This window comes from Cinclus cinclus, chromosome 11 (assembly GCF_963662255.1).
Source record: "Cinclus cinclus chromosome 11, bCinCin1.1, whole genome shotgun sequence".
NCBI lineage: Eukaryota > Metazoa > Chordata > Aves > Passeriformes > Cinclidae > Cinclus > Cinclus cinclus.
The window spans coordinates 18608466-18635936 of record NC_085056.1 but is presented as its reverse complement, the minus strand read 5'-3'; the positions used below and the strand labels follow the sequence as shown (position 1 = coordinate 18635936).

At 46.0% G+C, this 27471-nt stretch overlaps 1 protein-coding gene across 1 annotated transcript in view; it reads right to left on the bottom strand.

Annotated features, from left to right (window-relative positions):
• The window catches only part of KCTD15 (potassium channel tetramerization domain containing 15), a 37928-nt gene that overhangs the window by 10240 nt on the left and 217 nt on the right, over window positions 1-27471 (bottom strand). Inside the window, exons 2-3 of the mRNA XM_062500175.1 lie at window positions 26086-26261; window positions 3212-3356 (exon numbers count right to left, since the gene is read on the bottom strand). Coding sequence (XP_062356159.1) covers window positions 3212-3356; window positions 26086-26261 — 321 coding nt within the window. The remainder of the gene's footprint in view (window positions 1-3211; window positions 3357-26085; window positions 26262-27471) is intronic.

Genomic DNA, 27471 nt, shown 5'->3' with positions numbered 1-27471 from the left:
GGCTGGGACAGATCTGCTGCCCAGGCAGAGACTGAGACCATGTGTCCCACGGACCTGATGCTGTTCTCTCAGTACCAGAGACATCCTTTATTTTTGTACCTAATGTTGACTCCTGAACAGGCTGAAATGGCTCTTTCTGTCCATTTTTCACTTGTTATTCTTTATTACATGAAACAACACACTGTCATCCTAACTCAATGTTTCTTTTATATTTTTAGACCTGGTAAGATCTGACTCCTGGCTGTGAAAGAAAGTTGCTCACTTCTACAATGACGACTGCACCATTTCCCAAGGTCAGTTTGTGAAGATTTTAGATGCAAGCACACAAATTTAGTAACTATATTAATAAATTAGTGAGGTGGCCTTGTCACTCTGGTGTTACAGGTGGTCTCTGTAATTCACAGAAAACTCAGATGTCCTGTGCCTTTGTGCTCCTCCCCTCTTTGAGAAGGAGGAACCACACACACATTGCCTATGTGCATTTCTGTTTGATGCTTTCTGAGCAGGCAGTGAGCCTCAGACAAGAGACACAACAGCTCCTGGGTGTGTGTGCAGTTAGGCATTGACATGTGCTGCTCACATGTCCTGAGGAAGCTCCCCTGACTGCAGGGGACATCAAGGCAGGAGTGCAGCAGAGGAGGAGCAGCTCCTGTGGCAGCCCCACCTCACCCAGCAGTGTGCCAGAGGTGCTGGCCCCAGGCAGGTGCTGGCCCCAGGCTCTGCTCGAGGGATGCTCACAGTGAGCATCACCAGTGAGTCTGGTTCTGGGACATGAACCAGAGCAGGCAGAGGAAGCTGGAAGCAGCTCCAGGCTGGGCACCATCACCAGCTTGGCATGGGCTGGCTGCAGAGCAGAGCCCAAACACTCTGACTCCTCAGCACACTTCATGTGGCTTAAAATCCCCCAAACCCAGGGAAATTACAGGAAACATAAGAGTGCTACTTTCAGCAGGAAGACCTGGGAGACACTTTCAAGTTCTGGCTTAGTGGTAGTTGCAAGTGTAATTAATATTCACTGTAAACACACTACTCAGACTCGATAATAAAGAATCACTAGCCTAGGAACACACACCCCACTTTCTCTGCATTTCAATGTTAACTTAGTCTGAAAACAATGCTGAAATAGCAAACACAATAATGCTGGTGTGGTACTAGCATTCCAAACTTTCCAAAATAACCATCTGAGCAGCAATTCAAGTTGAAAAGCAACTTGGCTAAACCTTGAGGCTAATAAACTGCTTGATTAAATTAAGGGGTAAAAACTAATAAATATTCAAAACACTTGATAATGCTTTGTTTGACATAAAGAACATTTAATGCAAGTCTCACTGGAAAAGCTGTCAGGTTTTATACCTTAAATAGAGTTTTGCATTTAAAAACACCAAGTGATTCCATTTGCTGCCTTTGATTATTGTCTTCTGACACTTTAATCATGCTGGCAAAATTACACGATTTCTGTGAAGTTAAATCAGTTTACAGTGCAGTTTTAATACAGCTTTACAGCGCATTCTTCTATGCATTCTGATTTAGTTACTCCCTACCTAGCAATGCTTTGCTTTGTTCTTGAGCCCTCATTAGCCTGGGTTTTGCTCTAAAGCTCTCCCAGGGAGGAACTGAACGAAATACAGTTAACCCTGTGCAAAGGGATGGTCTGGAGCAGTGGCCTGAGCTGGGCACAGCTCCCTGAGCCTCTCCAGCCCTGCCAGGGCTCGCTGTGTGCACAAATCTTTGGCACACATGGGCACCCTCCCCTCCAGGCTCCAGCCAAATCCTGCTGGTTCTGTTACTGAGCACCTCAAATGTGGATGCTGGTCGAGGCCATGATCAGCTCAAACCACCTCTCTCTTCTCTCCTAGCCTTTCTTCTCACACCTTGTCCCACTGGACTGTCCAAAACACTGCTGCTAAAGCATCCCTCCTGCACCTCTCCTACTTCTCCATCCACCCCCTTTCCCTGATCCATCTTACAACCCCTGGGGCTGGGCTGCTCTTTAGCTTCACTACTACACACAGGTTTTCTCTCATTTCTCTGCAGTTTTCTCCCACCCAGCCCTCATTTCTCTGGCTCCCCCCATCTCACAACTTCCCCAGCCCACCTGCCCCTCACCAGGAGCACCTGTGCTCAGCACAGCCCTTCTGGGCTGGAGCTCAAACCCAGGACTGCCAAAACCTCGGCCTGCCTCGGGACAAGCTGAGAGCTGCAGACCCTCCAAGTGGGGTCACACCTGATGATCCTCCTGACTCAGGTGAGCATGGCTGAGTTTGCAGCACAAGGACCAGCTCTACTCCAAAGCAAGAGCCACCACCCCAGCTCTGCACTGACTCAGTCACTGACCAAGTGATCTTGTGGCCCCCCAGTACAACAAAGAGAAATGGCATTTCAGTGAAAGCAGCAGCTTTCCTTCCTAGCAATGCTCTGCATCCTCTAACCAAGCAGATCCCCATATGCCATCCCAATTTATTCATCATTTCATCCTGGAATAAGTGCTTTTGTTGAATCTTGTCATCTACAGTTCGGACACTTTTGTCTTCTAATTTTCTACATAAGGGTGACAGTGTTGGAAGTTTCGTAAGTGCAAAGCCAAACAAACAAGGCTAAAAGGAGAGCCTTTAAATAATCAGGGCCTGCAAAGAAGCAACCAGCATCATAACTTCATCCAAAACATGTCCTGCTCCTTAAAAAGCCCTCAGTCAATTCCATCTCCCAAGAGTATTTTGACATTAACTGTGAGCAGATTGCTTCCTGAAATCAAAGTATCTGCATTGGTTTTGTCTAACAGAAATGGGCTTGTTTAAGGGTTTCATTTTATACTAACAAGAAAAAAATTTACACAGTTCAAGTCCTCTACATATCAAATTCAAAAGATTTCTTTCAGATTCTGAGCATTAAACCCTGCTAAATGCAAGATGATGACGTTGCTTCTTAATTGTTGTTATACCCTGATAAATAAGCTAAAAATGTGAGAAAATACAATTAGTTTAGAAAAACTGAAACAGCTTAATCATTTAACTTTTCTTGGTATCCATGACAACCATTGGTCCATTTATTAAATAACAGCATCCCTGGTGTAATATACAAGTACTAAAATTCCTAACAAATAAACAGCAACATTTAGTTAAGTGTGTTTAGGTCAGGCATACAAACCAACCTGCGCCAAAACAAATGACAGAACGGGAGGAAAAAACAGATTGCAGACTACAGCTTTCCTTACCTTAAAGTCATCTGGGAGCAGTAGCTTAGATGTCCTTAGGAAGCTTAATATATATCTGAAAATTTCCCCATCTCGATCAATGAAATAATGTTGTTTTAAACTGTCCAAGACAATAGGCTCTGTGCCATTAAACAGACGACTTATTCTGAAATAAAAGAAGAGAAAAAGAAATGGGCAAAAGAGACAAAATCTCATTACAGCCTTGGGGCTTAAGAACAACCAATGGAGGTGCATCAATTCAAAGTGCATAAGGTAATGCGGGATGTTAATTTGGTGACAAACACATGCAGGAGGGCAGGGAGGGTGCCCTGGGGGTGTGGGCAGTGAGACACTGGAACAGGGAGCGCTGCCCTGGCACCCAGCTCGTGCTGCCCTCAGCCAGGAAAGCACCCTGGAACGCTCACCCACGGCTGGCACAGTGATTCTGGTGAGAACACAAGTCCCTGGCTGTTAGACATCCCTGTCCACCACGTCCTGCTAATGGGAAACCAAGTGGTTACTGCAGAGATGGTTCCTGGCCACGAGCTCGCCTCCAGCTTGGCTGGCATTTGATCAAACACCATCCAAGCCTTTCTGTGCTGCAGGAGAGGCTGCCCATGCACTGGGATGGGCTCTATGGACCTCTCAGTGTCCAGCCAGTGCAGAATGTTTAGGGAAAACAGAAACCAATGGCCATGCAGCCCCTATGGCACGGCCTGTGGGACCACAGTGTCACCACCTGGTCCTGGGGATGAGCCTGGCAGGGGGAGAGCACCATGGCAAATCGCTCGTGAGAAAAAAACACGGGAGCAAGAGCTGTGAGAACGGGGGATCAGCTGATTGCGGGGCCCAAAGGACCACAGCAGCTACACCACTCCAGGTTTTTCAAGTCCCAAGGAGTCTGCTCCACAGACAGCAAAGCAGGCATCTGCCTGGCTGCCACTCCTGCAGCCTCTCCCTTCCAAATGCCTGGCTTCTCTCACAATGCTTTGTCTTCCCATGAGAAATAACCCAGCTGAATATATGTTCTTGAAAGGGAAAATGCAGGAGACAGACAGCAACGACCTATTAAGTAATTGAGTCCATCTCTCTGACAGGGCAGCATTGTTCCCAACTGCAGAGTGTCTCATCTTTCAAAGTCAAGTCTTAAATAATCCTGCCAGTGAGGACTCCTCCATTTCCCAGAGAGGCTATCCCACAGCTGGCTGGGTTTCACTATCGAGCCACCCCTTCCAATGGCCCATGAAATCCCCTCCGAGACCAGGGCAGGGCTTTCCCCTTCCCTGGAAAACAAGCTCATCAAACCTCGCTGCAGGCAATGTCCAGCACTGCTGACCACAGCCCTGCTGCCTCCCTCCTCCCAGCACCACCACCCACCCCAGCAGCACGGCGAGCATCTGGAAGTGATGCCAGTGCCCATCCAGGTGCTGGGAAGGGGCAGGTTTGCTGCCCCACTGCCCTGCTGGTGCTCCTGGCTGTGCCCTGGGCCCTGGCCCACAGCTGCACCTTGCCCTGATCTTCTCACTTGCTAGTATAGGTGTAAATTTATTAACGTGGCATTTATATCTAAATAAAATGTGGAGATATTAAATAAAACTAGACTTAGTAAGTCTCCACTGAATTTTGCTAAAAAACCTTTCTGCCCTCTTAATTAAGGAAGCTCCAGGTTTCAATGCCTGCTCTCATGGCCATGCCACAATACAGCTAGTCTGAGTTACTTGTGAGAATAAGCAACTGCTCTCCTCTCCTAAACCCTAATTATACTATTTACTGTTTTCTCCAACCTCCAGCATTCCTACAGTATCAGAGAATATCACCCAGTTCACCTGGCAACAATTAATTTATACAATCACAAGGTTCAGTAAGACTCCTGTAATTCACTGTGTTCTTTTTTATTGTTATTTTAGTGCCATTTGCCCACAACAGTTAAATATACTACTTTGTACAGCATTACATTTTATTCCAGCATCCAGACAGTTAATTTATCTCCTTTGGCAATGTGCTATGCTAGGATACAGTGAAAGCAGAAGAAGCACTGGATAGCTTAAGGTTCTGTACATACATTTACTGAGGAAATTTGCATGGCTGTTGGAAGTTTTGAGATCTTACATCTAAAGGAGCTGAGCTGTGGCTGAAGCCTCCTCTCCTTTGCTGCCCTTTCTCTGTGGAGCCTGCAGAAGCAAAGCTGCTCAGCTCTGTATGGGCACAGGGGAAGCTTTGCCAACAACGACAGGGTGCAGAGAAGACAGGGTACAAAATTTTAATGGGCCACTCTTTAATGTAGTAAAGCATTTTTTTGGTAATGAAAACAAAACATGAATTTTGAGGCTCCACTTTGTGGAGTGCCCTGAGCTGTATTTCTTCACCAGCAAAATTACTGCTGGGGAAAGAAACTCACAGAGTGTTGAAAGACTTAACTGCCACCCCAAAAACAGAGTGATGAATAGTTTAAGGATTTATTTGACATTTTAGGGGGCTGCTATGTTCCAAAAACCAACTTCACTGCAGCATGTTGTAATGCTGCATGTGAAAGTGCTCCTGCTTCTCCCGTCTCACCAGTTTAAACCATACCTGGGAAAGTCCTTTGGAAAATGCAATGCTGTGAGAGCACAAAATGAACTCACATGGCAGCTTCAAAGGGACAGTTCCTGACAGGATTCCTCACCATGTGTGAAGCTGTGGAGAAGAGCACAGTGACCAGGAGCAGCTCCATGCCCTGCACTGGGACATGAAGCTCTCCATGGATGGGTCTTTGGTGGCCAGAACAAAACACCTCACACAGGAGCAGAGAAGCAGAATGCACTCAGGCTGTCAGAAGAGCAGGGGGACAGGAAGGGTTTTGCACTGGACAGACTCGCTAATGATCAATCAGAAATAAGGTACCAGCCTCAGGAAACTGCTCCCTCCAGTGACCCACCCACTCAGTGTGCCCTGAGTTAAAATCATGGGGAGTTGCTGCAGCTCAGACTGGGCAGTAGTCACCCTGAAAATGGTTGTTTTTATGAGTGGTCATGGAAACCAGTACTGTACTGGTGGACAAATTAGTTCGTGGCATTTTCAGGAGGCACTTGCTTACAGGACACAGGAATGGTACCTCCAGTGATGCCTGTGAAGAGGCAGGAGGCACAGGGAAAGGGAGACAAGGCACAAAGAGCTGCACTGGGATCCTACGGCAAAGGGCAAGTCTGAACAATGAACACTTCTTCAGCATTGCCACCTTTCTGCAAGAGATCCTTCACTTTCTCATTCAAACACTTGTATAATCTGTGTCCAGTATTTAATTTCCATACAGGGAGCAGGCTGAGCCAGGATCAACTCCAGCAGTTGCAAGCCTAAGGATGCCAAGTGTGTCTCTCCATTGCCTCCACTGCCCTGGCCAGCCCTGCCATGCTCACACCATCAGCTCAGGGCACACATCCTCCCAGCTGCCTCTTCTTCCTCCTTGGCTGCTCCTGCCCTCCCAGCAGTGTGCTCTCCCCACCTGCCTGCTCACTGCTCTGCAGTGCTGCCCACCCCAGTCCCCAGAGGGTCCCTGTCCTCAGCCACCATGGGCTGGTGTCCAGCTCCAGCCTGGCACCTCGAGCCCTGGCTTGGTGCACTCTGCCTCTCCCAAGAGCCAGAACACAACCTGTTGGTCCCATTCCTACTGTTCCTTTGTGCTTCTCTTGTTTCTGCTGAAGACTTTTACATTTTCAATCATGTTTCGCCAAAACGCCGAGGGGCGAGTTTCTAGCTTTGTACCAATTTTACTATGATATTAAGATCTTCTTTTATTAGATTAAAAACAAACAACAAAGACAGCCAACCCACAAGGACAAGAGTGCCAGTAAATTCTTGTCTTAGTTTCTCAGGCAAGGAAAGAAGCTGCTCCCAAGTACCTACAGAAGGCTGCTGCCCACCCCCTGGCCCTGGTCACCAATCTTCTGGGCTCCCTGCAGCACCTGCTGAGGCAGGAGCACAGAGGGGGCTGCAGGGCATTAAGTGCAGCCCCCACAGCAGAGCTCAGGACACATCACCTTCTCCATCAACTCTCCCAACTCCGTTCCAGAAGCAGACAGGACTTCTGGCACCCCCAGCTCCCCCCAGAGCACCTCTGGTCTTCCCAAAGATCATCACTGAGCACAGCTGTGGGTCTGCACATCACACACACAGCTGTTGGGGAGTTTCATGGCACTTTGGGATGGAAAAGGTTTTGGGGTGGAGCAGTTTGCTCTCTAGTTTGGGCCAGTTTAGCCATTTTCTAGACAGCCTTATTTTGAACAGAAAATAGAAGTTCTTTCCTAATAAATCTGGTTCCAGAGGTCTTAAGAAGAGCCCCAGTATTGTGGGACCTGTGAAACAACCAGTAGCTGGGGCTGTGGCACCACGAGGCCCCCAGGTCCCCCTGCTGTGGGGGTCATTGTGGTCCTGCTGTCCCCTGTGCACTGGTGTGGCCAGCACAGAGACACAGCTCAAGCAGAACTCTCTATCACAATATTACACTAAAAGTATTAATTTAAGTAATTATGTGATTAATATTTAACTGTTCAGTGATATTTTTGTCATTCATAATTTAGCTGTTTGCATTTATTAAAAATTGATTTTGTAGACACTTTTTCTGCCCAATGTCAAATCAGCAGGGAACGCACATTTCAGCAAACTGTCATTAAAACGTGTCTTTTTCCTACTTTCATGGGAAGGACAGGGGAAGGAGGGAGAAATGCCTGTCTGTGGGTCCTGTAAACAGGAGGTGGGTCTGTGCTGCACCCAGAGTCCTCCCTGCTGAACCTGCCCCTCCGTGTGCCCTCCTGCTCTGCAGATCTCCCTGTGCTGCATGGGGGCTGTCAGCTGCTCCTGGCTTTTGGGACCTGGCTATGGAGTTGGAGGAGGAGGAGGTGGCTGTGGGAAATGCCACAGAGAGAGAGAAGAGGGTTGTTTAGAGGTGGGACACTGAGCATGACCTGAAACTGCCCTGCAGGACACGCCAGCAAAGCACCCCTGGTGGATGAGCAGAGTCCAGACATTGCTGCTGAGCACAAACAGTGCTGCTTATCTCTGAAATACCTGCTCAAGGTGGGTAGATAGATACTGTTATCTGCTTGGAAGAGAAAAAATGCCATGAATTGGAGCAGAGGTGCTTGACAGGCCTTACACTGCATCTGGCAGTGCTGCTCACATAGCTGTGTCTGTCAGGAGTCTGCTGCTGGTCCCATCACAAGGCAGGGTCTGCTGGGAACGGACTCTGGAAAGCCTCTGCAGTGCCAGTGCCAGGAGCCAGCTCCCTGCTGGCACTGCCACAGCCCAGCTGAAGCAGGACAGACTGAGTGGGCAGTGGACACTGCTGTCAGACCTTCCCAGTAGCATTTTTCCTATTTCCATTATTTCTGTAAAATTGTTTGGATTTGTGCACAAGTTCTCAGAAAAGCAAACCATAATGGGGAAACACCTGCAGCTGCTTTCCCCAGGGAGGTACTTTAAAACACCCAGTCTGTCTGAAAAGCAGTCCAGGCTGGCCAGAGGAGGACAGGGGTAACCCGGAGGTGGGTGTCTTCTGCCTTCCAGCCTGGCATTAGTTATGAGAGAGGTGTGAAGGCACTGCCTCTGCCAGGGCACAAGCTCTCTCACGCCCTGTACAGCAAGGAACGTGGCTAAAAGTTGCATCTGGCTGCAGCAGGTTTTGTGATCTGCCTCAGTTTAAAACCTCAGCTACAATTAGTGTGCCAGTTGTACCATACCTTTCCTCCCCGCTCTCTGAGCAGGGATTTTAAGCCCCTCTGCAGCTGAGAGAAGAAAGCACTGAGGAGAGGCAGGCACTGAAGCCTGCTCAGTGTCCTCCCAGCCTGGCTGCCCCGTGCTGCAGAAACCCCGTGAGGCTCTGCCCGTGCAGCTCTTCCACCTTCATCAAAGACAGCATCTGCACCACCTGAGAGTGCTGCAGGCAGTGTGCTTGGCTTGCAGGGTGCTTCGGCTGGGGAGAGTTTTAAGCATCTTTTGTTTGGACAGTGATGAGGAAAAACTCTGTATGTGAGAGCCTGAGTCTTTGGGTATAAACTTTGGGTATAACTTTGGGTATAAACTGCTGCTCTGCGAACTATGACATCCAAGCAGCCACGTGTGCCTGAAGGCACAGAGAGGTGCCCCAGAAGGAGTTTCTGGCAAAAGCAATTACCAGAGCAGGTACCAACTTCCAGTCCCAAGTGCAGTGCAGGCACCAAGCCCGTGGTGTCAGACAGGTCACCCACCACTCCGCGGGCTCCCCCCCTGACCACCAGCTCCTGCTCCTCACACTCCCTCATGGCTGGGGCAAGCACCTTCCCTTCAGCAAGGCAGGCTCAGGTGCCAGTGTCTTACAGGGACTGCTTGGCATCACTCAGCCCCAGGCCTGTCAATCCTGATGACACAAGTGAGCTACCACATATGTTCAAAACAAAACTGACCTGTGAGAACAAAAGAGATACTAAAGTCTCAATTTTTAACAAGAGCATCAGGCAGTGTAGTCCAATGCCAGCAGAGGGGTGGAGGAGTGTATTGGGTTGGCATGGACAAGCTTTGGCTACAGGGGTGGCTTCTGTGAGAAGCTGCCAGAAGCTTCTCCGTGTCTGGCAGAGCCAATCCCTGGCAGCTCCAAAGACAGATGGGCCACTGGCCAAGGCTGTGCCAAATTAGAAACAGAGGTAGCACCTCTGTGATAACAGATTCAAGAGGAAAAAAAAAAGTTACTGCACAGTTGTAATTGTGACCAGAGAAGAGCTGGGTGAGAACATGTGGGAGGAACAACTCTGCAAACACCAAGGTCAGTGGAGAAGGAGAGGGAAGATGTGCTCCAGGCACCAGAGCTGGAGTTCCTCTGCAGCCCGTGGTGAAGCCCATGGTAAAACAGCTGTGCCCCTGCAGCCTATGGGATCCATGGGGGATGCAGAGACCCATGGAGATGCAGAGATCCATGGAGATGCAGAGTTCCATGTTGATGCAGAGATCCATGGGGATGCAGAGATCCATGGAGATGCAGAGGTCCATGTTGATGCAGAGACCCATGGAGATGCAGAGGTCCATGTTGATGCAGAGATCCATGGGGATGCAGAGACCCATGGGGATGCAGAGATCCATGGAGATGCAGAGACCCATGTTGATGCAGAGATCCATGGGGATGCAGAGATCCATGGAGATGCAGGGACCCATGTTGATGCAGAGATCCATAGAGATGCAGAGATCCATGGGGATGCAGAGATCCATGGGGATGCAGAGTTCCATGTTGATGCAGAGATCCATGGGGATGCAGAAATCCATGGGGATGCAGAAATCCATGGGGATGCAGAGGTCCATGGGGATGCAGAGATCCACCCCAGCCCGTGGGGAAGGTGCCCATCCAATGCTGGAGCAGGTGGATGCCTGGAGGAGGCTGTGACCCAGGTCCCAGCAGTTTTGGGAGGGCTGTGTTCCCATGAGAGGGACTCACATTGCAGCAGGTGCAGTGTGACTGCTGCTTGTGAGGTGGAGCCACACCAGAGCAGTTCCTGCAGAACTGTCCTGTGGGAAGGACCCCACCATCCTGCAGGGGAACAACCCCTCTCCCTGAGCAACAGGGGAAGCCATGGGGGATGAATTGACCAAAACCTCCATTCCCTGTCTCCCTGTGGCATCAGGGGAGGAGATAGAGCTAGGAAGGAGGGCGGTGCTGGAGGGAAGTTTATTTTACTTCTCAATATCCTGCTCTGATTTTGTTAGAAATAAATCCAATTAATATCTCCAATTCCAGCCTGTATTGCCTGTGATGGTATTTCTTGAGTGACCTCTCCCAGTCTTTAACTCATGAACCTTCATTATATTTTCTCTGCCCTGTCCAGCTGTGGAGGGGTGAGAGAGTAGCTTAGGTGGTGTCTGGAGTCCAGTCAGGGTCAACTCACAGCAGGGAGGTAACACACAAGGTAACACGTTTATCCCCATCCAATTCCTGTAACTTCCTGTTCCTGCCTCCCAGTGCAGATCCTGGGGTGCCATAGGAGTTTTTGAGCCATATGCTCACTTTGCTGTGCTTCTGAAGGATATTACACTCATTAACTATTGAGCACCTGAAGGAACTGCAGGATCTATTACCTGGATTTAATACTTCATATTTTGCTGTTCAGGTTACGGTATCTATTTTTGTTACAGATCAGAGCTAGTCTATATAGTATCAACATGTATTTTTAAAAGTCAATAATCCATAAAGAACATTATAATCTACCATGCAGAATCATCCTTAGGAATCTCTGGAAGGATTTTCTTTCTTCTTTCTATGCCACTACTAAAAAAGCAAAATCAGGTATATAATGGATTTTGTAATTAAAACAAAGCCATGGATAATTCTGTTTTCTGATCACTGTTACTATTAATTAAACTCCACTGGAGCAACAGGTAATAAAATCCACTGAAGTGAAAATTACCTATTATTTCTGAAATACCACAGAGCATCCATGTTAAGGGTGAGAGATGCTTGTTGTTTATAGCCTATCTCCACATTTAAGACACTTTAGCAGATGACTTTGATATATAATTTCCTGGAAATGTGTGTGTATTCATATTCTGATGCACTATACCTATCTTTTAGTTTGTAGAAACAGTACCAACTCAACATAAATTAGCAGGTTAAGACAAGGAAGTGGAAACACTAATCCCAGGCAGAGAAGCCTGTGTGTTTTCCTGAATGAAAAAATTATCTTGGTAGTCAAGAGCCACTCTGGCCCTGTATCCCTTCAGCCACACATCCCAACAGGAAGAAGAAGAGGTCAAACAATTGCAATGAGCAGAGCAAGGAACAGAGATCCTTCCTTTTCAAGCTTTTCATTTTCACCAGGTTTACAAGGATATTAACCCCAAACTCTTCACCTGCTGATGGATGAGGCCCATCAGCACTGGTCACTTATCCCCAGTTTCTCATGTGGGAGACCAGCAGGAGGAAAGTGCTGCTCAGCCACGAGCACTGGAGGCAGGACACAGCCCTCCATCAGGCTGATGGCTCCAATTCCCCTTATTCAAGAGTCTGTCTATTTTAGTGCACTTACAGCTATTAAAATACTTCACTAAACAAACATTCCTAGTATGTTAATTTCTGTATCACAAATTCTTTAATTTAATTTGGCACATGCCTACATCCATAGGTAAGGGAAGCAGGTACACAGAGGACAGAGACCTTTTGCTACACACACACATCAGCATCCCACTACACCTCATCAGTGATGGAAAGCATTTGCTGTGCTCAACAAGGGAAAAAAAACTTAACTTTCAAATACAGGTACAATATGCATTTCTTCATGAGAAGTTCCCTAACAACACATGGCTTGTTCATCTTTTGCACCAAGGACAGTGACCAAGATTCTCCCATGATTTATGATGCTTAACCATCCAATTCCCATTGTTTGGGAAGCTCTGGCTGAGCTGCTCTGGAGTACCCTGACCAGAACAGGGCTCTGACCACGTCAGGTGTGAGGATCCAGGGCAGAGCAGAGAGGCTGCTGTTACTGCAGTGCAAGACAGGCCAGTTCTGCCAGCCCTGTTCCGATGTTTGGGGAGAGTGAGAACAGCAGAGTCTGGCTGACCTGCATAGTTTTAATAAAAGTAACCAAATAATATTACAATATACTATGAGCTTTCAAAACCAGAATGTGTTTAGGGTAGTAGCTGAATATTATTCTTTCAGCGAATTACACTGAGATCCAGTAACTACACAGAAGTTGTTATACTCTGGGTAATATCCATCTACCTGGGAATTCCTCTCTTTATTTTAAATTGTGGACTCACACTTGAAGTTAAAGAAGCATGTAAGCTGGATTTCTGGTGCTATTGATTTTTTTCCAGTATAACGTTCAGGCTATTTCTTTTTCTCTCCTTGTGCCTTTTACTTAATTGTAACTGAAATTCTGCCTAAATAGTTGGGGAAGATTAAAAACATTAATATAAATTTATATTTTATCCTCTATTATGCCATTGTTCCTGCTGCTCTGATTTGAGGCCTGTGAGGATTCTGGGCCTCTCAGGTTTTCTCAATGCATAATTTACACTAAATACTGGTCATGAAAATAGACTCAGAACAAAAATTCTTTAATTTAAACCAAAATTCAAAACTAGCATCTTAGTTTCCTGGTTTTCCAAAGGTCCCAATCCTGCAAGAGCTGCATTGCAGCTCAAACTCTGTGGGACTTGCAGGCACTCAAGAAAATTAATACATGAGAAGATACGAATTTCAAATAAAACATTCCTGCCTGTACAAGTCTTTTCTTGCTAGTCCTTTAACCATCCCTTTCCCCTAACCATGGTGTTAGGAGGGCCCTGCTGAGGGCAGGGCTGCACCAAACACCAGCTCAGCTCTCTTGCTGCTCACCTTCTTTCTGGAACTCCAAGTGGAGGATAACTCAGTATTTTACTAAGATTTTCAGTCTGACTAAATCTGGACACTGCTTCCATTGCCAACACCCCAGTGCAACTGGGCATGCTGGGAGGTTGCAAACATGCAGACACTAGTTGTATTATAATACAAATGGGCTGAAGTCCCACTGAGACTCAGTGAATGCAGGGAAAATTTCAAATGGAACTCATTTTCCTTTCAGGGTGTGAGTCTGGCCCTCCACATCTTTTGCATGTGTGGGTGCTGTGAAACCAGGACGTTTCAGTAGGAGGAAGAGGGATGTCATTGACTCAAGGGCTTCACAACCTTTTACACAGCACAAATGGTGACAACAAATACAGTGACTTCACACTGCTCACACACACAGCTAGGACATCTAACCTGCTGGAGTCACAGACCTCCACTTCTAATGACACACATATGAAAGCTGAGCACTTTTTTCCTATAATTATCTCCTTTATTTCCAGATTTGCAGGAAACAGTTCCCAGACACAGGCTGCCCAGGCTGCAGCTCTGCATCACCTGGGCTGAGCAGGGCCACCCAATGACCCTTGGTGCCCAAACTGGACATCCCCAGTGCTGTGAATAGGAATGATTCCATTCTCTCTGGGAACTGATAAATCAGCTTTCTGCTTACAAGCAGCTGCCCCTGCTGCTCAGACATTTCCTTGGTGTGCTGATCCACTAAACAGGTACAGCTCTCCTGTTGTTGACAATTTGGGAAGAGCCCAGCTTGTCTTACATCCTTGCTCCATTTGCTTTTCCTGCAGCCCATCCTCGTGCCCTTCACTGAGTAAACTACACCTATTTTGCCCAGTGCCAGAATGCAAAACTGCTGCAGTACAGTACTGCTCACCTCCAACACAGCTCACATCAGCACCTGCTCTGGAGCAGACACTGCAGAAAATACAGGAGACTGTCATTGGTCCTGTTTCTCCACAAGACTGAGTGTGATTGGGAATTGCATCCAGCTCTCTCTATCCGTATTCTATTATCATGCTTCAAATGATGAATAATGTTTAATCTCTTGTTTATTCTAACCTTTCATTAAGCTGTAACCAATGTGGTTTTTTCCTGGCTGTTCATTTAAAGAAACTGAACACATCAAGAACAACTTCTTAAAAAAACTATTTCAAAGGTAAAACAATCCCCAAAGCCCACGGAGCCACACCAAGCAGGAAGATTTGTGTTTTTGCTGGTGAGCCTGGGCCATTGGCAGATGAGCAGAAACAAAGAGGAATTTCCAGCAGGTTTTTCACTTCAGGGACAGACAGGAGGTAAGACACCACCACCGTGTCTGCTGGGAAGAGCCCAGCCCCACAGCCATGTTCCCAAAAAGAGGAGCTCCTCTCTAAGGGCTCTGGAGAATGAACCCACACCTGGGAAGGAGACAGCAATGCACCTGCTGCACAGAGTACACCTGCCCTGCAAAATCAAGCTTATCAAAAACTTTAAAATAACAAGTCAACTGTTAACTGTTGAATTCTGATGAGCTGCTGAAAGCTGAACCTGACTTTCTTAATGTAACTGTGAGAGATTAATTCTTAAATACAACACTCTGGTCATGGGTTTGGTTCTGGTTCCAGGGAAGTCAAGGCCAAAACATCCTCTGATTTAATTGGAAGCAGAAGCAGGCCCCCATTTTAACCCTCCTGCCTGCAAACATAATACAACTGGATGTGAAACAAAGAGGAAATATGTTTGAAACTGGTATTAACTCCAAGCTTTATTATCCCCCCTCCATAAGACTAAAAAGCAGTCATAGAATTCTTCATTCAACAGCAATCTTATGTACTACTGGCCAAAATTCAGCCCTTGCTCCCTCCAAGACAGCCCTGGCACAAGCAGAGGACCCAGTTTCTCCACTGCCATGTGCTGGTTCCTATGGAGCTCCACTAGTCACTTCTGCCCACGGAACTGCAGGTGAGCTTTGCAAGGGCAGAGTTCAGGCAGCAGTCTGCACACCACATTCTCCAAATGCCAAAGCTGCAGCCTTTGGTGTAAACTGCACTGGTACAAATTGTTGGCCTAACACAGTATGACACCAAAGAGGTTAAAGAGAGTCCCTGGTTTTCATTGTCCACTTTCTCAAGAGAGAGATTTGCTGCTGCCAAAGTGTCTCCCAGATCTAAATGGATTACCTGCAGCACTGGCAGCAGCTGCACTCCATTAGGAGGGAGGTGAAACAGGAGCCTGCCCTGTGCACTGGGATTCCTTCAGTGTTGCAGTTTTATGGTGCCAATCTCAGCCTCCAGTGCTTGCCAAATGGTCCCTTCTGAGTCTGACCAAGAGGAACGGTGCAAATGCTGCGTAATAACTTCCCAGCATCCACGAGCAGGACTCCTCCCAGGTTTTCCTTTATGTGATCTTCGGCAGATAAAAAAGCAGCAATTTTAGCCTTTGAACACATACCATATTGCAGAGGAGTCAATTTAACACTATTTGGTGAACACCAAGTTCCTCTGCTCTGCCTGTGTCCTGGTGCCCAGCTCTGACACACCGGCAGCTGTCAGTGCCTGCACCAGGAAAGAACACAATCAAGCACACTTGTGAAACTAAGAGTTCTGCCTGCCAGAGTTTCAAGTGAGAGCAAGTCAGGTAAAAACAAAGCCCCATAAAGTTTTTACAGATGTCATTTCATTTTTAAGCATCAAAAGAATGCAGTACATGCTAATCACAGCCGCTGAGATGAAGGAGTAGGCAGCTTGGTGGACAGAGCATGGAGAAGTGACTTTATAACTCTGGAGTTCAATTCCAGCTCTGCAGCTTCTCCCAGCTGTAAATTCATATTAGGAAAGCCACCAACCTGGTGTAATTCTGCATCAGTGGAGTTTCAGCAGCAATGAAAGTGACTGACAATACCTGCCCCTGCCATCAGGTTATGCATTTTATGTCAGGACAGCACGAGGGAACAAGCTGAGCTACTGCAAGGCCTAACTATGCTCATCAATTTATTGCATTTCACATAACAAAAACTTAGCAAAGTTCACTGGGGTAACAGCACACAGGGCCCAGCCTGCATCAGCTCCTGCTTGGCATCCTCCACACCAGCTTGTTACTTGGTGCTCCAGAGACCCAGTTTCCCTTCTGCTTTCACATACGAATCCTGTGTTTGCATGCCTGCATATTTCTTCTATTTAAATATGCACTTTGTTCTTAAAGATTTCATTAACCCATGAATAGATCAATTCCGATTTGAGTTATACAGATAGAAATTTAAAGGAACTCCTTCAAAAGCAGCAGAGTCATATTTTTGGGAAGGCCAGGAGAGGTTTGTGCATGCACCTGTAAGGGCAGGACACTTTGTGTTCATCTGACTGCTGGTTTTGCACCCTCTGAAGTCTCTGAGACCAAGCACTGTGGACACCCAGCAGAACACCTGGCTGCAGTGCTCAGGTTCTGTAACTCCTCACCATGCAGCACACCAGCTCAACCCCTGGTGTAACTCTATAGAGCACAACAGGGTTACACTAAGGGTTATTCTGGCCAGGTCTGTTATTAGGCTCATTTTCTAAAACAAAAGGACTTGTTTTCACTTAAGCTTACAGTAAAACTCTCATTGACTTCACTGGAAGAGAGACCTGACTCAACACATCAATACCCAAACCACTTCCATTTATTTCAAGTGGAAGGAGGCAAGGAAATAATAGAGTCCAATGTATTTTTAAATCTTCAGATTTCACAAATGATCACAAGCATGTAGGTCACAATATGCACACAGAACGACACCTACGATAACCACCAGTAGGATCATGAAAATAATTAAGTTAGGCCTAGAGACAAAATAATTTCATAACACGTTCCTTACGAAACAGATACCCCCTTGCTTCATAATCTAGGGATCTTTAGTTTTATAAACTTCCTAAGTAGTTAATGAAATATCCCTCTAAGCAGACTAGGTCTACTTGCCATCGTAGGGTCTTTATAAATCAAAAGTTTATGAATCAAAAGACAAACAGCAGTGATGTGTGTTCAAAGACCAGCCATGAAGGGGGAACACCTTGTCAGCTCCAGTGGTGAGCTGTGACCTGGGGACACAATTTCCAGCAAAAAGCTACTGAACCTGTGTCTTTACACAACTCCTCTGCATGCCACGAGGGAGCAGATGCACAGCACAGGAAGCAGCAATCAATAAAGGAGATCCCCCTTAGTTTTAAGGGTAAAGGTGCTGCATTTCATTGTGCAGCATCTCTACTGTACTTTGCACCAGTGTTGAGCAGGTGCTCCATTTGCAGCACCTAAAAGAAGCAGTTCCTTTCACAGCATCCTGTGGGAGTGGTTTCTCAAAATACGCTGCACATACTTTTCCTCTTACCACCCTGAAACTGACTGCTGAAAAATATTTACATTATGCTGCTGGTACCAAATTGCCCTGTCAGGTAAGTGGTAAGAAAAGATAGCAACAAAAGAAATGACAAACCAAATTTGACCAACAAGACACTGAGTGCTAAATGAAAAAAAAGCTGAAATTTTTTACTCCCTGTCTGCTGGCTTCTCTTTGTGTTTTAGTAAAACAGACTAGTTTTCAACCTGTTGTAAGCAGGAAGGGTGGGCATTACTCATGTGGTGAGCATAACTCAGCTACAGGCATGTTATCATTGCAGAACATGAAAGGCAAGAGCAGAACACAAGGCAGGGTGAGCTGGGGTTTGCACCAAAGGTACAGGACACACCATTCATTCAATGTTCATTTTTGGGCTGCCCTCAGAGGCCACAGGTGCCACCCCTCCTGCCCACAGCCCGGCTGCATGGACAGACCTGCCCTTCCTTTTGACTAGCTGGGGCAAGGAAGCTGCTATCTGGGTAGGATTCTGCAATTTTATCAAATTCAGGGGTTTTGAACACCCTGTGCCAGGCACAGCACCACAACCATGTCATCTCTCTAAGTCACCCAAGGGTTGATTTGCTGTCTGCTCCTCCACATAAGGAGCTCTCTGCCCCTTCCCAGTGACTGTGACACCCACCTGTGCCTAGAGCTCCACACAGCCCAGGCAAGTTACACAACCCACCCAATTACAGCAAGATCTGCCTCCCAAAGGCTGAACTCTGCTTTCCTCTCCAGAGCTGAGGGCAGTTCCCAGTCTGGCTGTGCTGGGCAAGGCAGTGGTCACCAAGTGCAGGAAGGAGCAAACACCTTTATCCCAGCAGAGAGCTCAGCTCTGCTGTGGCTCCCTGCATGGCAGTTAGTAGGAGATCCTGGAGAGTTGGACACGAACAGGTCTGAAGAATCAGTTTGCATATAAATGCCTTCCTTCTCATCTCCCTAAATCCATGGGATTCAGGGTTAGGGTTACAGGGATTATTCTCCTTTACCACCAAAGCTACTGTTCTAGCTGTGCAAGAACAGAGGGACACGTGGAAATCTGCTACCACAGAGAGCTTCCTCCACGGGCTCTGACAGACACTGCATCCAGGACTTTGTCCAGTTAATGCCAGACAGAGACAGGGTATTTAACATCATCATTCCCAGCTGTAAACACATCCTTAATACAGATTATTTTTATTTTCCAGAGACCAAGCCACGTACTCCTCCTCTGGCACCTGGGGCCAGTGCAGCTCAAGCTGTAGCAGCATTGGTCAGTCCTCCCCCTGCTCAGAAGCTGTGCTGGATGTGTCCTGGAGCTGTGCTGGATGTGTCCAAGCAGCAACACACAGTGCTGGAGGACACTACACCTGTAGGAACAAACATTTCACACCTTTCCCAGAGCTTATCAAAGTGCTTCAAGGACTTGTGTGACCTTGGCCATGTAACACCTGTAATGAACTGGCTCTGCAGATGGGGACAGACAGGTTCAGCTTACACCACCTGATAAAACAGACTGGCAAAGGGAGACCCTTTGCTTGCTCCAATTCCTGCTTTACTAAGTACAACATCCACAGGCAGACTGGGGAGACACAGGATGCAAAGAGGGAAAGGCCCTCCTTTGGGTTTTTTATCTTATGGGTTTTGCTGGTCAAGGTTCCCTTAGAAACCAGAGAGACATCTGCTCAACGGCCAGATAAGAAAAACTCAAAAGATTTCTCTCTGATTCTCAAGTGCGTGATATGAATCCAAAAGCTATGTTAATCTCTGTAAGAATCCATATGTTAATTCAGAAAAAACACTGCATATAAGCAAAACCTCTGGGTTTTGGCTCCTTGTTCTCATCTGCAGCACACACCCCAGTGCCTGACAGCGGGCAGAGCCCCGGGGAGCCCTGGCAGGCTCAGCCCTCGCTGCAGAGCTGCCAGGCTGGTGTGGCAGTGCTCCTGCACCGTGCCCACCCTCTGCCTCTCAGAGCACTCCCAACGTGCAGGGACAACACCCGCTCCTACCTCTTCAGGTGCTTTGCTTAGAAGTCGGTGTACGGGTTAAGTTCACAATGGCTATTAAAATTGATGAGCTTTGTGCTGCAGCTCACATGCAGGCACATTTTGTAGTGCTCTGCTGGAACGTGGGGTGCTGGATCTGACTGGGAAGTGCCTTTGGGGAACACAGGTTCCCAGGCTGGGGTTGCCAGGGCCCAGTGTCACCCCACAAACAGGGCACGGGAACAGGAGCCTTCCAGAGGCTGAAATGTGTCCCTGTGTCTTTCACTGTGCCTGAAAGAGCATGTGGGGGATGAGGGAGGGATTGGAGAGGGACACTGCACAGCTGCTGGGGGTGACAGCATGGAGTGACAGTGGCATGGAGAGAGCTGGAGACACCTGAGCCAGGATGGATGTGACTGCAGTGGTGCAGGACTGCAGCAGCATGGGGCTGGGCTGTCCCAGGAGAACCAGCACTGCTCCAGATGGGGATGGATCCTTCCTTTCCTTCTTTCTTTCTTTCTTTCTTCCTTCCTTCCTTCCTTCCTTCCTTCCTTCCTTCCTTCCTTCCTTCCTTCCTTCCTTCCTTCCTTCCTTCCTTCCTCCCTCCCTCCCTCCCTTCCTTCCTTCCTTCCTTCCTTCCTTCCTTCCTTCCACCAACACTCACTGCTCAGGAACACATCTGGCCTTCACCCCATTTAACCTGTCTTGAGCAGAGGCCTTATTTAATCACTGATTTACACCCTAACTGCCAGCATGGGGTAAGTGACAAAATTTGCTAATTGGACATTGTCTTCAGGCAATAACCTCAATAATACACAGATTTGATGGAAAATTAGCAAATAAATTATTAGAAGACTGACACTGAATACATGAGCAAGATATATGAGATGTTCTCAGTTCTGCTAAATACAGAGTGTTATATATCCTAAATACATCTAAATTAAGAATTTCCCTGCTCCCTCCCAAGAAGTGCAGAGTAGAGGACAGTACAGCGCCCTTCATGCGAAAGGATGATGTGGGAAATCTGTCTTGCAGATCTCAGTAGGTGTGTCTGAGCTATGAAACCACTGGATACAGCTGTTACAGGGTCAGTAATCATGTTCCATCAGGGAAAACAGAGGGGTCCTCAAACTTGGAGCAGAGAATTCCCCTGAACTCAGTCCAGGCTGGTGTGACTGCAGAGGAGAGGAGAGAAGCAGATCTCAGGTGTCAGTGCTGAGTTCCAGCAACAAGGGAGAGGGAGGTGCTGGAGGAAAAGGCAGGTGAATTAAAACCCAAAGATAACTAGAGAGTAGCTAGAATCAGGTCGCTTGGTAGGAGAGCTTGTCTAAGGGTGGGTCAAAAGAATGCCAATGTGTTTTGACAAGAAACATTCAGAGGAGAAGACACATGCTTTAGGGGACTCCCTTGTCAATCACCAAAAAAGTCCGTGGGTTCAGAGGACAGGGAGGCAGGGATATGCCTGGAAAACTACTGTCTAGTAGAAAGGTCATTAGCTCCTGAAACAAATAATAAAACCTGTGCTGGTTTTCCTTGGGGGGCACAGGCTCCAGAGATGGGGTGGTGGGATGGAGCACTGGGATGGAGCACTGGGATGCCCAGTGCCCAAGAGCTGAGATCAGGAGGGGCTCTGTGCTGCACTGGCTCAGCTGCCCTGCACCACAGGGCCAGGAGCTCCATCCTCCCCAGGGGAAAGGCTGGGAGCAGAGCTCCTAAATCCCAAGGGCTGCAAACCATGGGGGAGGCTCTCTGGGCTCTGTGCACCCACACTGCTCCCACCTGGACAGCAGAGCCTGCATGGAAATCATTCCTGCTCCCCTTTGGCATAAGGAATGCCACGGACAGCACCACCTTTTATAGCAAATGAAGTCTCTTTAACAGAGGGTTACACACAATACAAACTAGGCAAGAATGGAAGGGAAATATATCTACCCTGTATAGCAGAACAACTCAGAGAGAGCTCAGAGCAGTCCTCTGAGATAAAAACACTGCTCAGGACTGTGGAAAGGACGGGCTTCTGACGAAAAATCTTCTTCTGCTTTCTAACAAAAATTCAAAGTGGTATCAAAATTTCCAGTGAAATCAAGAAGCTGGGGCTTGCTGTGGTCTACAGGGATTTGGAGGTTCTACTTCTTTTCTGCTTGAAGTCAATGAGATGTCTGCCAGAGTTCAGTGGGAATAAGACTGGGGGATCTGGCGATGCCTTTGGGTATTCCTGACTGCAGGCAAGGAGCTTGGACTTTGGGTGCAGGTTTGTTTTCTAAATGTAAAAACTGTGTCACTCCATTGGATAAATACAATTTGCAACTCAGTTTGCAGATGTGCTAGAGGTTTTGCAGCCTTTAAAATCTGTCATATAAATCCACATTCAAGTGTCAACGTGTGAAGGGGCTGCTTTAGAGGTCCTCTGGGTGAAAACAGGAATGAAATTTCCAGGGCAAATGCTACAAAGATGAATTATTTCTCTACTTAGCCAGTTATTATAGAAAAAACATGTTGATGGTAATAATCACAAGAATTCAACAGAGTTTTTTGTGGTATTTTTTGTTGTTGTTGTTGTTGTTTTGTTTTTCTTTTACCTGTACTTCAGAACTACAAGAATTGGGAGTTTAAGTAGGAAAATTTGCTGCAAAGAAACTACTGAAATTGAGCCTCAGATCCAGGTAAGACAACATCAACTCCTTGCACCTTCAAAGCTTGTCAACTTCAACAACAATTTTGGGTATCCATGGAAATTGGCCACAAGTAGCTATAGGATGTGGGAATAATAATATTATTTGTGAGGTAATTTCTGAGACCACCATCATTATGCTGTTATTGATCACAATTTCTTTTTATGTGCCTCATTTATGTTCTCAGCCTCTGAAAGGCCAGCTTTTTCTTTTTCTTGTGTGTGATTTAATTCAAAAATCCAACAGGAAAGGTGTGCAAGAGTAGTGGGTGAGTGGCTCAGAAACCACCTCTGACAGTGGCTGTTTAACTCTCTTCTCCTTGATCAAGTTTTCTCCTCTTAAGAGAATTTATGTAGGCCATAAAAATTTACTGGAAAGAGGACATTCACCCCCTTTAATGACTAATCTGGCACCCTTTACTTATGCAAATTTAATCAGTGGACAAATGCTCTGATCACAGCAGCTGCACTAATACAAACAACACCAAAGACTTGTCAAAGTTGTTCTGAAACAACTCTGGGATCTCTGAAAGGCAAGATTTGGCCTCTGGTTTCACATTAACAGCCATTCTCTAACTCGAGTGAGGTTTCCCAAATACAGTCCTTTTCCTCCCCAAAGCAGAGCGGAGCACACACAGAGCTCGGCACAGCCCAGGAGAGGCAGCAGAGCAGAGTCACTGCTCTGGGGTCCCAGTGAGAAATGTGCCCTGCTGCTGCTGTCACCCGTGATTTGTGTCACACCAGAGGGGTGGCTGCAGCAGGTACAGGCAGGAACTGCTCCTACCTACACCAGCTGCTGGGAGCTCCTCCCTCGCTGCAGTCAACATGAACTCACTTTGCTCAGGAATGAGTAGCGCTGGACCTCCTTAAAACACTGAGGAAGTTTAAACACGACTTGGTGATTTATTTTTTCCTGTTTTCCACCAGCATGTGATGCTTCTGCCTGTGCACACCTGGGTTGTGTTTATACACATGCTCACTGTCCACGTGTCCTTGAAAATCCAAGTACAGTGTATGCTAAAAAGCCTACAAGCTAAAAGCTCTCTGGGATCTGGGAGCGCAGAGAAAGCAACAGAAATTGTAAAACAAATAAAAATGAAGTTTATTCTCAAAGTTTTCAATTTCAGTGAGCACAAACTATTTTATGTGACTGCAGCTAAGATTTAGCAAAGCATTTCAGCATATGCTTATATCTTTTGCTAAAATACAATGTACAAATTTGTGTGATTTCTTGCATTTGAAGCTTTTAAACTCACACTCAAACCCACACACACTGTCCAAAATAATCCAGAAAGCTCTGCATGTGGATCAGTGTGGCCATGCCTCTCTATGTGGCCTTACATTTTACCTCTGAGCAGAAGCCAGCAGTGCCCTGGCATTATTTCCAGATGTTTTGTTCAGAAGAGCTATCTCCTTCCTCCTGCCCCATGAGAGACCCAGGAATCCTCTTCCAGCCACACCACTGCAAAGCCAGTCTGTGCCATATGGAAGATGCACACAGGGCAGGGAGGCAGCATCAGGAGCTCCAACCATCCCCAGGGGAATAACTGCAAGTACTTTGTCCCAACCAGAGCAAGTCAGACTCAGTGAGGGGCTTACAATGGAGCATGCTACGCAGCACTGCAGAAAAAACAATGACATTAAAAAAATAAATAAAAAGAAAGTCATAAATTAAGATATAGCCTTCACCCAGTTTGGTAATGTATCAAGCAGTATGTCCTGCTTGGGATGCTGGTGAAGGGTTATCTTTTGCTATAAAAATAATGTCATCTACAGGTTTCATCCTGAAAGCTCTCACTTCAGTGAGAACTGAAGTTTGAGCAGCTGAAAAAGCATTCAAGCCTCACGAGATAACACAGCAACATAAAGGAAAGACAGTACACAGCAAAACATCAGGCAGCATGTAAGCTCTCGTCAGTTTTGTGCTTTCAAGATCTGAAGAAATATGCTTTTGTTATTTATCAACCAGAAAAAAAAATTATTCCATACTCTATTCTCTTGAAATAAAATCTGTGAATTTATGTATAGTCTCCCAAAGCTTCCATAACTGAAGCTTTTATTAAGTAAGTTTGATGTGGGGCATATTTTAAAAATAGCAGTGATATTTTAAAATGTGGAAACAGATGTGTCACTCTACTACAACTGCTGAATCTTCACTGTATTTTTTAATACTATGAAGCATCTGTATGTTCCTCTATTATAAATCTCTCTTCACTAAACAGATTTCTTCTCTGTGATTAAAGCAGTACCACAAAGACATTATTAAACAGATGCTGTCCAAAAAAATCACATTGTTTTGGTCTGACCATAAAATATAGGTATTTTAATATTTGGGCTTTTTTCCATAGAGAATTTCAGCAGCTCCCTTTCCTTGGAATGAAATCACAGCCATATGCTTTATGATATTAGAGGCATTTCAAGGTGTCTCCATAAATGTCATTTATTGCTTGGGAACCTGCCAAATCTGCAAAACCCCTTAGTTCTTTTAAAAGAAAAAATCTTCAGATGAAACTAGCTCTTTACATACCATGTCATACCAAAAAAGAAAATAAAATAAAAATAAATTTAAAAAAAATCTCTCATGGAATACCGGCCACGAAGGCAGCAAAACCTCTGGCAACAAAATCTGAGCTTTGGTTTCTCTGGAGCCAACAGTGCACTGGGCACCCTGGCCCAGCACAGCCACATTTGCCCAGCACTCACACTCACACTCACACTCAGCCCCTGGAAATCACCCCCTGGACTGTGAGCAGCCTCAATGACAAAAAGATGAATTGGTTTAGTGACCATAACTGTAAATCAAAATCAGGCACCTCTCAACATCCTGCTCCTCCCATGAATGTGCTTTAACCCCTCACAGAGCAGTGCCTTCCACACTGCCCAGGATCCCCCATCCCTCATCCCCCAGCAGGCAGCCAGGCAAACAATCCATGAGCAGATATCATCTCATGCCACATCTATTCCTAACCTGGCATATCTGGGGTCTATCCTGAGATAATACTGGCCAGATCTACATCAATCTTGCCAGACATGTCACCAACCTGTCCAGCACAAGGCACTACATTTAAACACACAGGAATTTAGTGCAGTCTGTAGCTGCAGCAGCCAGAGTGGGTCAGCCAGCCACTGGCCCAAGGACCTGACTGCTGAGGCACACAGCTACCAGTGAGGTCAGGATTCTGGCTGGCCAACAGAAGCATCTACTAGTCCCACAGTAGTAAAACCATTCTTTTTCCTGGAGGAAGAAAAAAAAGCAATTCTTCCCCCTAAACCTGAAAGAACCAAGTTTCCTGGTACAGTTGGAAATAATCTGGGGCAGCACACCAACAGGTGCTTCAAACGTATCAGCAGAGCGCAGAAGATGTTGAGAGAGAAAATGAATAGACTCTCTAAATAATATATAAATTGTACAGGCCTTTTTTTCTGCAGAACCCTAGTGAAGTTACTGTATAAATCAGAAACTGAATTATTCATAAGTGGTGAATATATAATAAATGGTACTTCGCATTGAAATATTGCTCACAGGTACATGCAGGGAACAGAGCAGCGAGCCTGGCAGCACCAAGGTCTTACCTGGAGTCTGGGTACTTGGTCAGGGTAGCAAGGCTGCTGGTGTACATGTGTCCTCCTACATCGATGTGCACGGGAGCATTGGACTTGGTGAGTTGAGCTGGGAGAGGAATTCCTTGAGCAGCCAGAGGAGAAACCGGGGAGCGTGTTAGAGACAGACGGGACATGCTTCTTCCCTCCTGCAGCGGGGAGGCAAAAAGAACAATTTCTCTTAAATGTAGCAGTGTGTTACCTTTCTTCCCAATGTGATCACAGATCTAATCAGATCATTTTTGCATCCGCCTGATCACATATTCAGCTTACAAATTATTGCCACCACTGTAATTAAGTGTATTTGCATCATTTTCTTCTAAGTACCAGAGGGGAAGAGAAAGATGTTTATTAGCAATAAGAAATCAAGAAAAAAAAATTCAAGGTGTCAGCCTCAAGGGGCATAAAACAAACTGCAAAATTCTAATTAAAGGTCGTGGGCTTATGTGTTAGATGTGAAATATCCCCTGACAAACGAATAACCAATTTGTGAATTGGGATTCAGGGGGTTTTTGCAAGTTTGTCTCAGTAACAAGACACCTCTAAATTAGTGACTTCCTCAGTACCTAAGGCATTTAGTTTATACATGTAGTAAATTTCACATCAAACTAAGATCAATTTTCCAGCTTATTTTCAATAATTGTGAAATAAATGGGTAATTTTCAGTTAAGCCTTAATATTAGACCTAAACAACTAATAAGCTTTCAAACTGAAAGAAATTAATACCTGGAAGCAGTGAAAACATTAAGATAAATAGACTGACCCATGCTTTCAGGACAAGAAGGTACTGTATAATTTAGCACATGAAATTATAAATTCCACAATTCACCTAATGTTTCCTGCCCTAAAAATATTGGAAAATTAGTGAAATTACTGAATTGAATCCAAAAATTTTCAGCAAAATCAAAGCGAAAAGTACTGAAATATCTTACAAATGAATAGGACAACCAAGCAAAAAGAAAATTCCTCAATTCACTTCTTAAGAAAAGCACAGCTTATTCTGCATGAAACGTGTGTCTCAGAGCTGATTTCAGTTCAATTGGTGCAGACAGCACACAGGTCAAACGGAAAAAAATCCCTTTTAGAAAAGTTTAAGAAAATGCACATCCATTCTCCCCCTTATGGGGAAAGCAACATATGCAAAACATTATGGTTGAAGACATTTCTGAATATAATCTAATTTTCCTGGTATTCTGTAATTCAAGCATGCTACCAAGAACCCAGGCTCTTCCTTGCATCTGACAAGCACTTCACATGCAGCATTGCAAAGTGAATTTCTATTTCTCCCACATTACTTTGACAATGTTTCTCAGAAATCTAAAGCTGGTCTTGCCTTTCTCTTAGCAGTATTTTGCACAA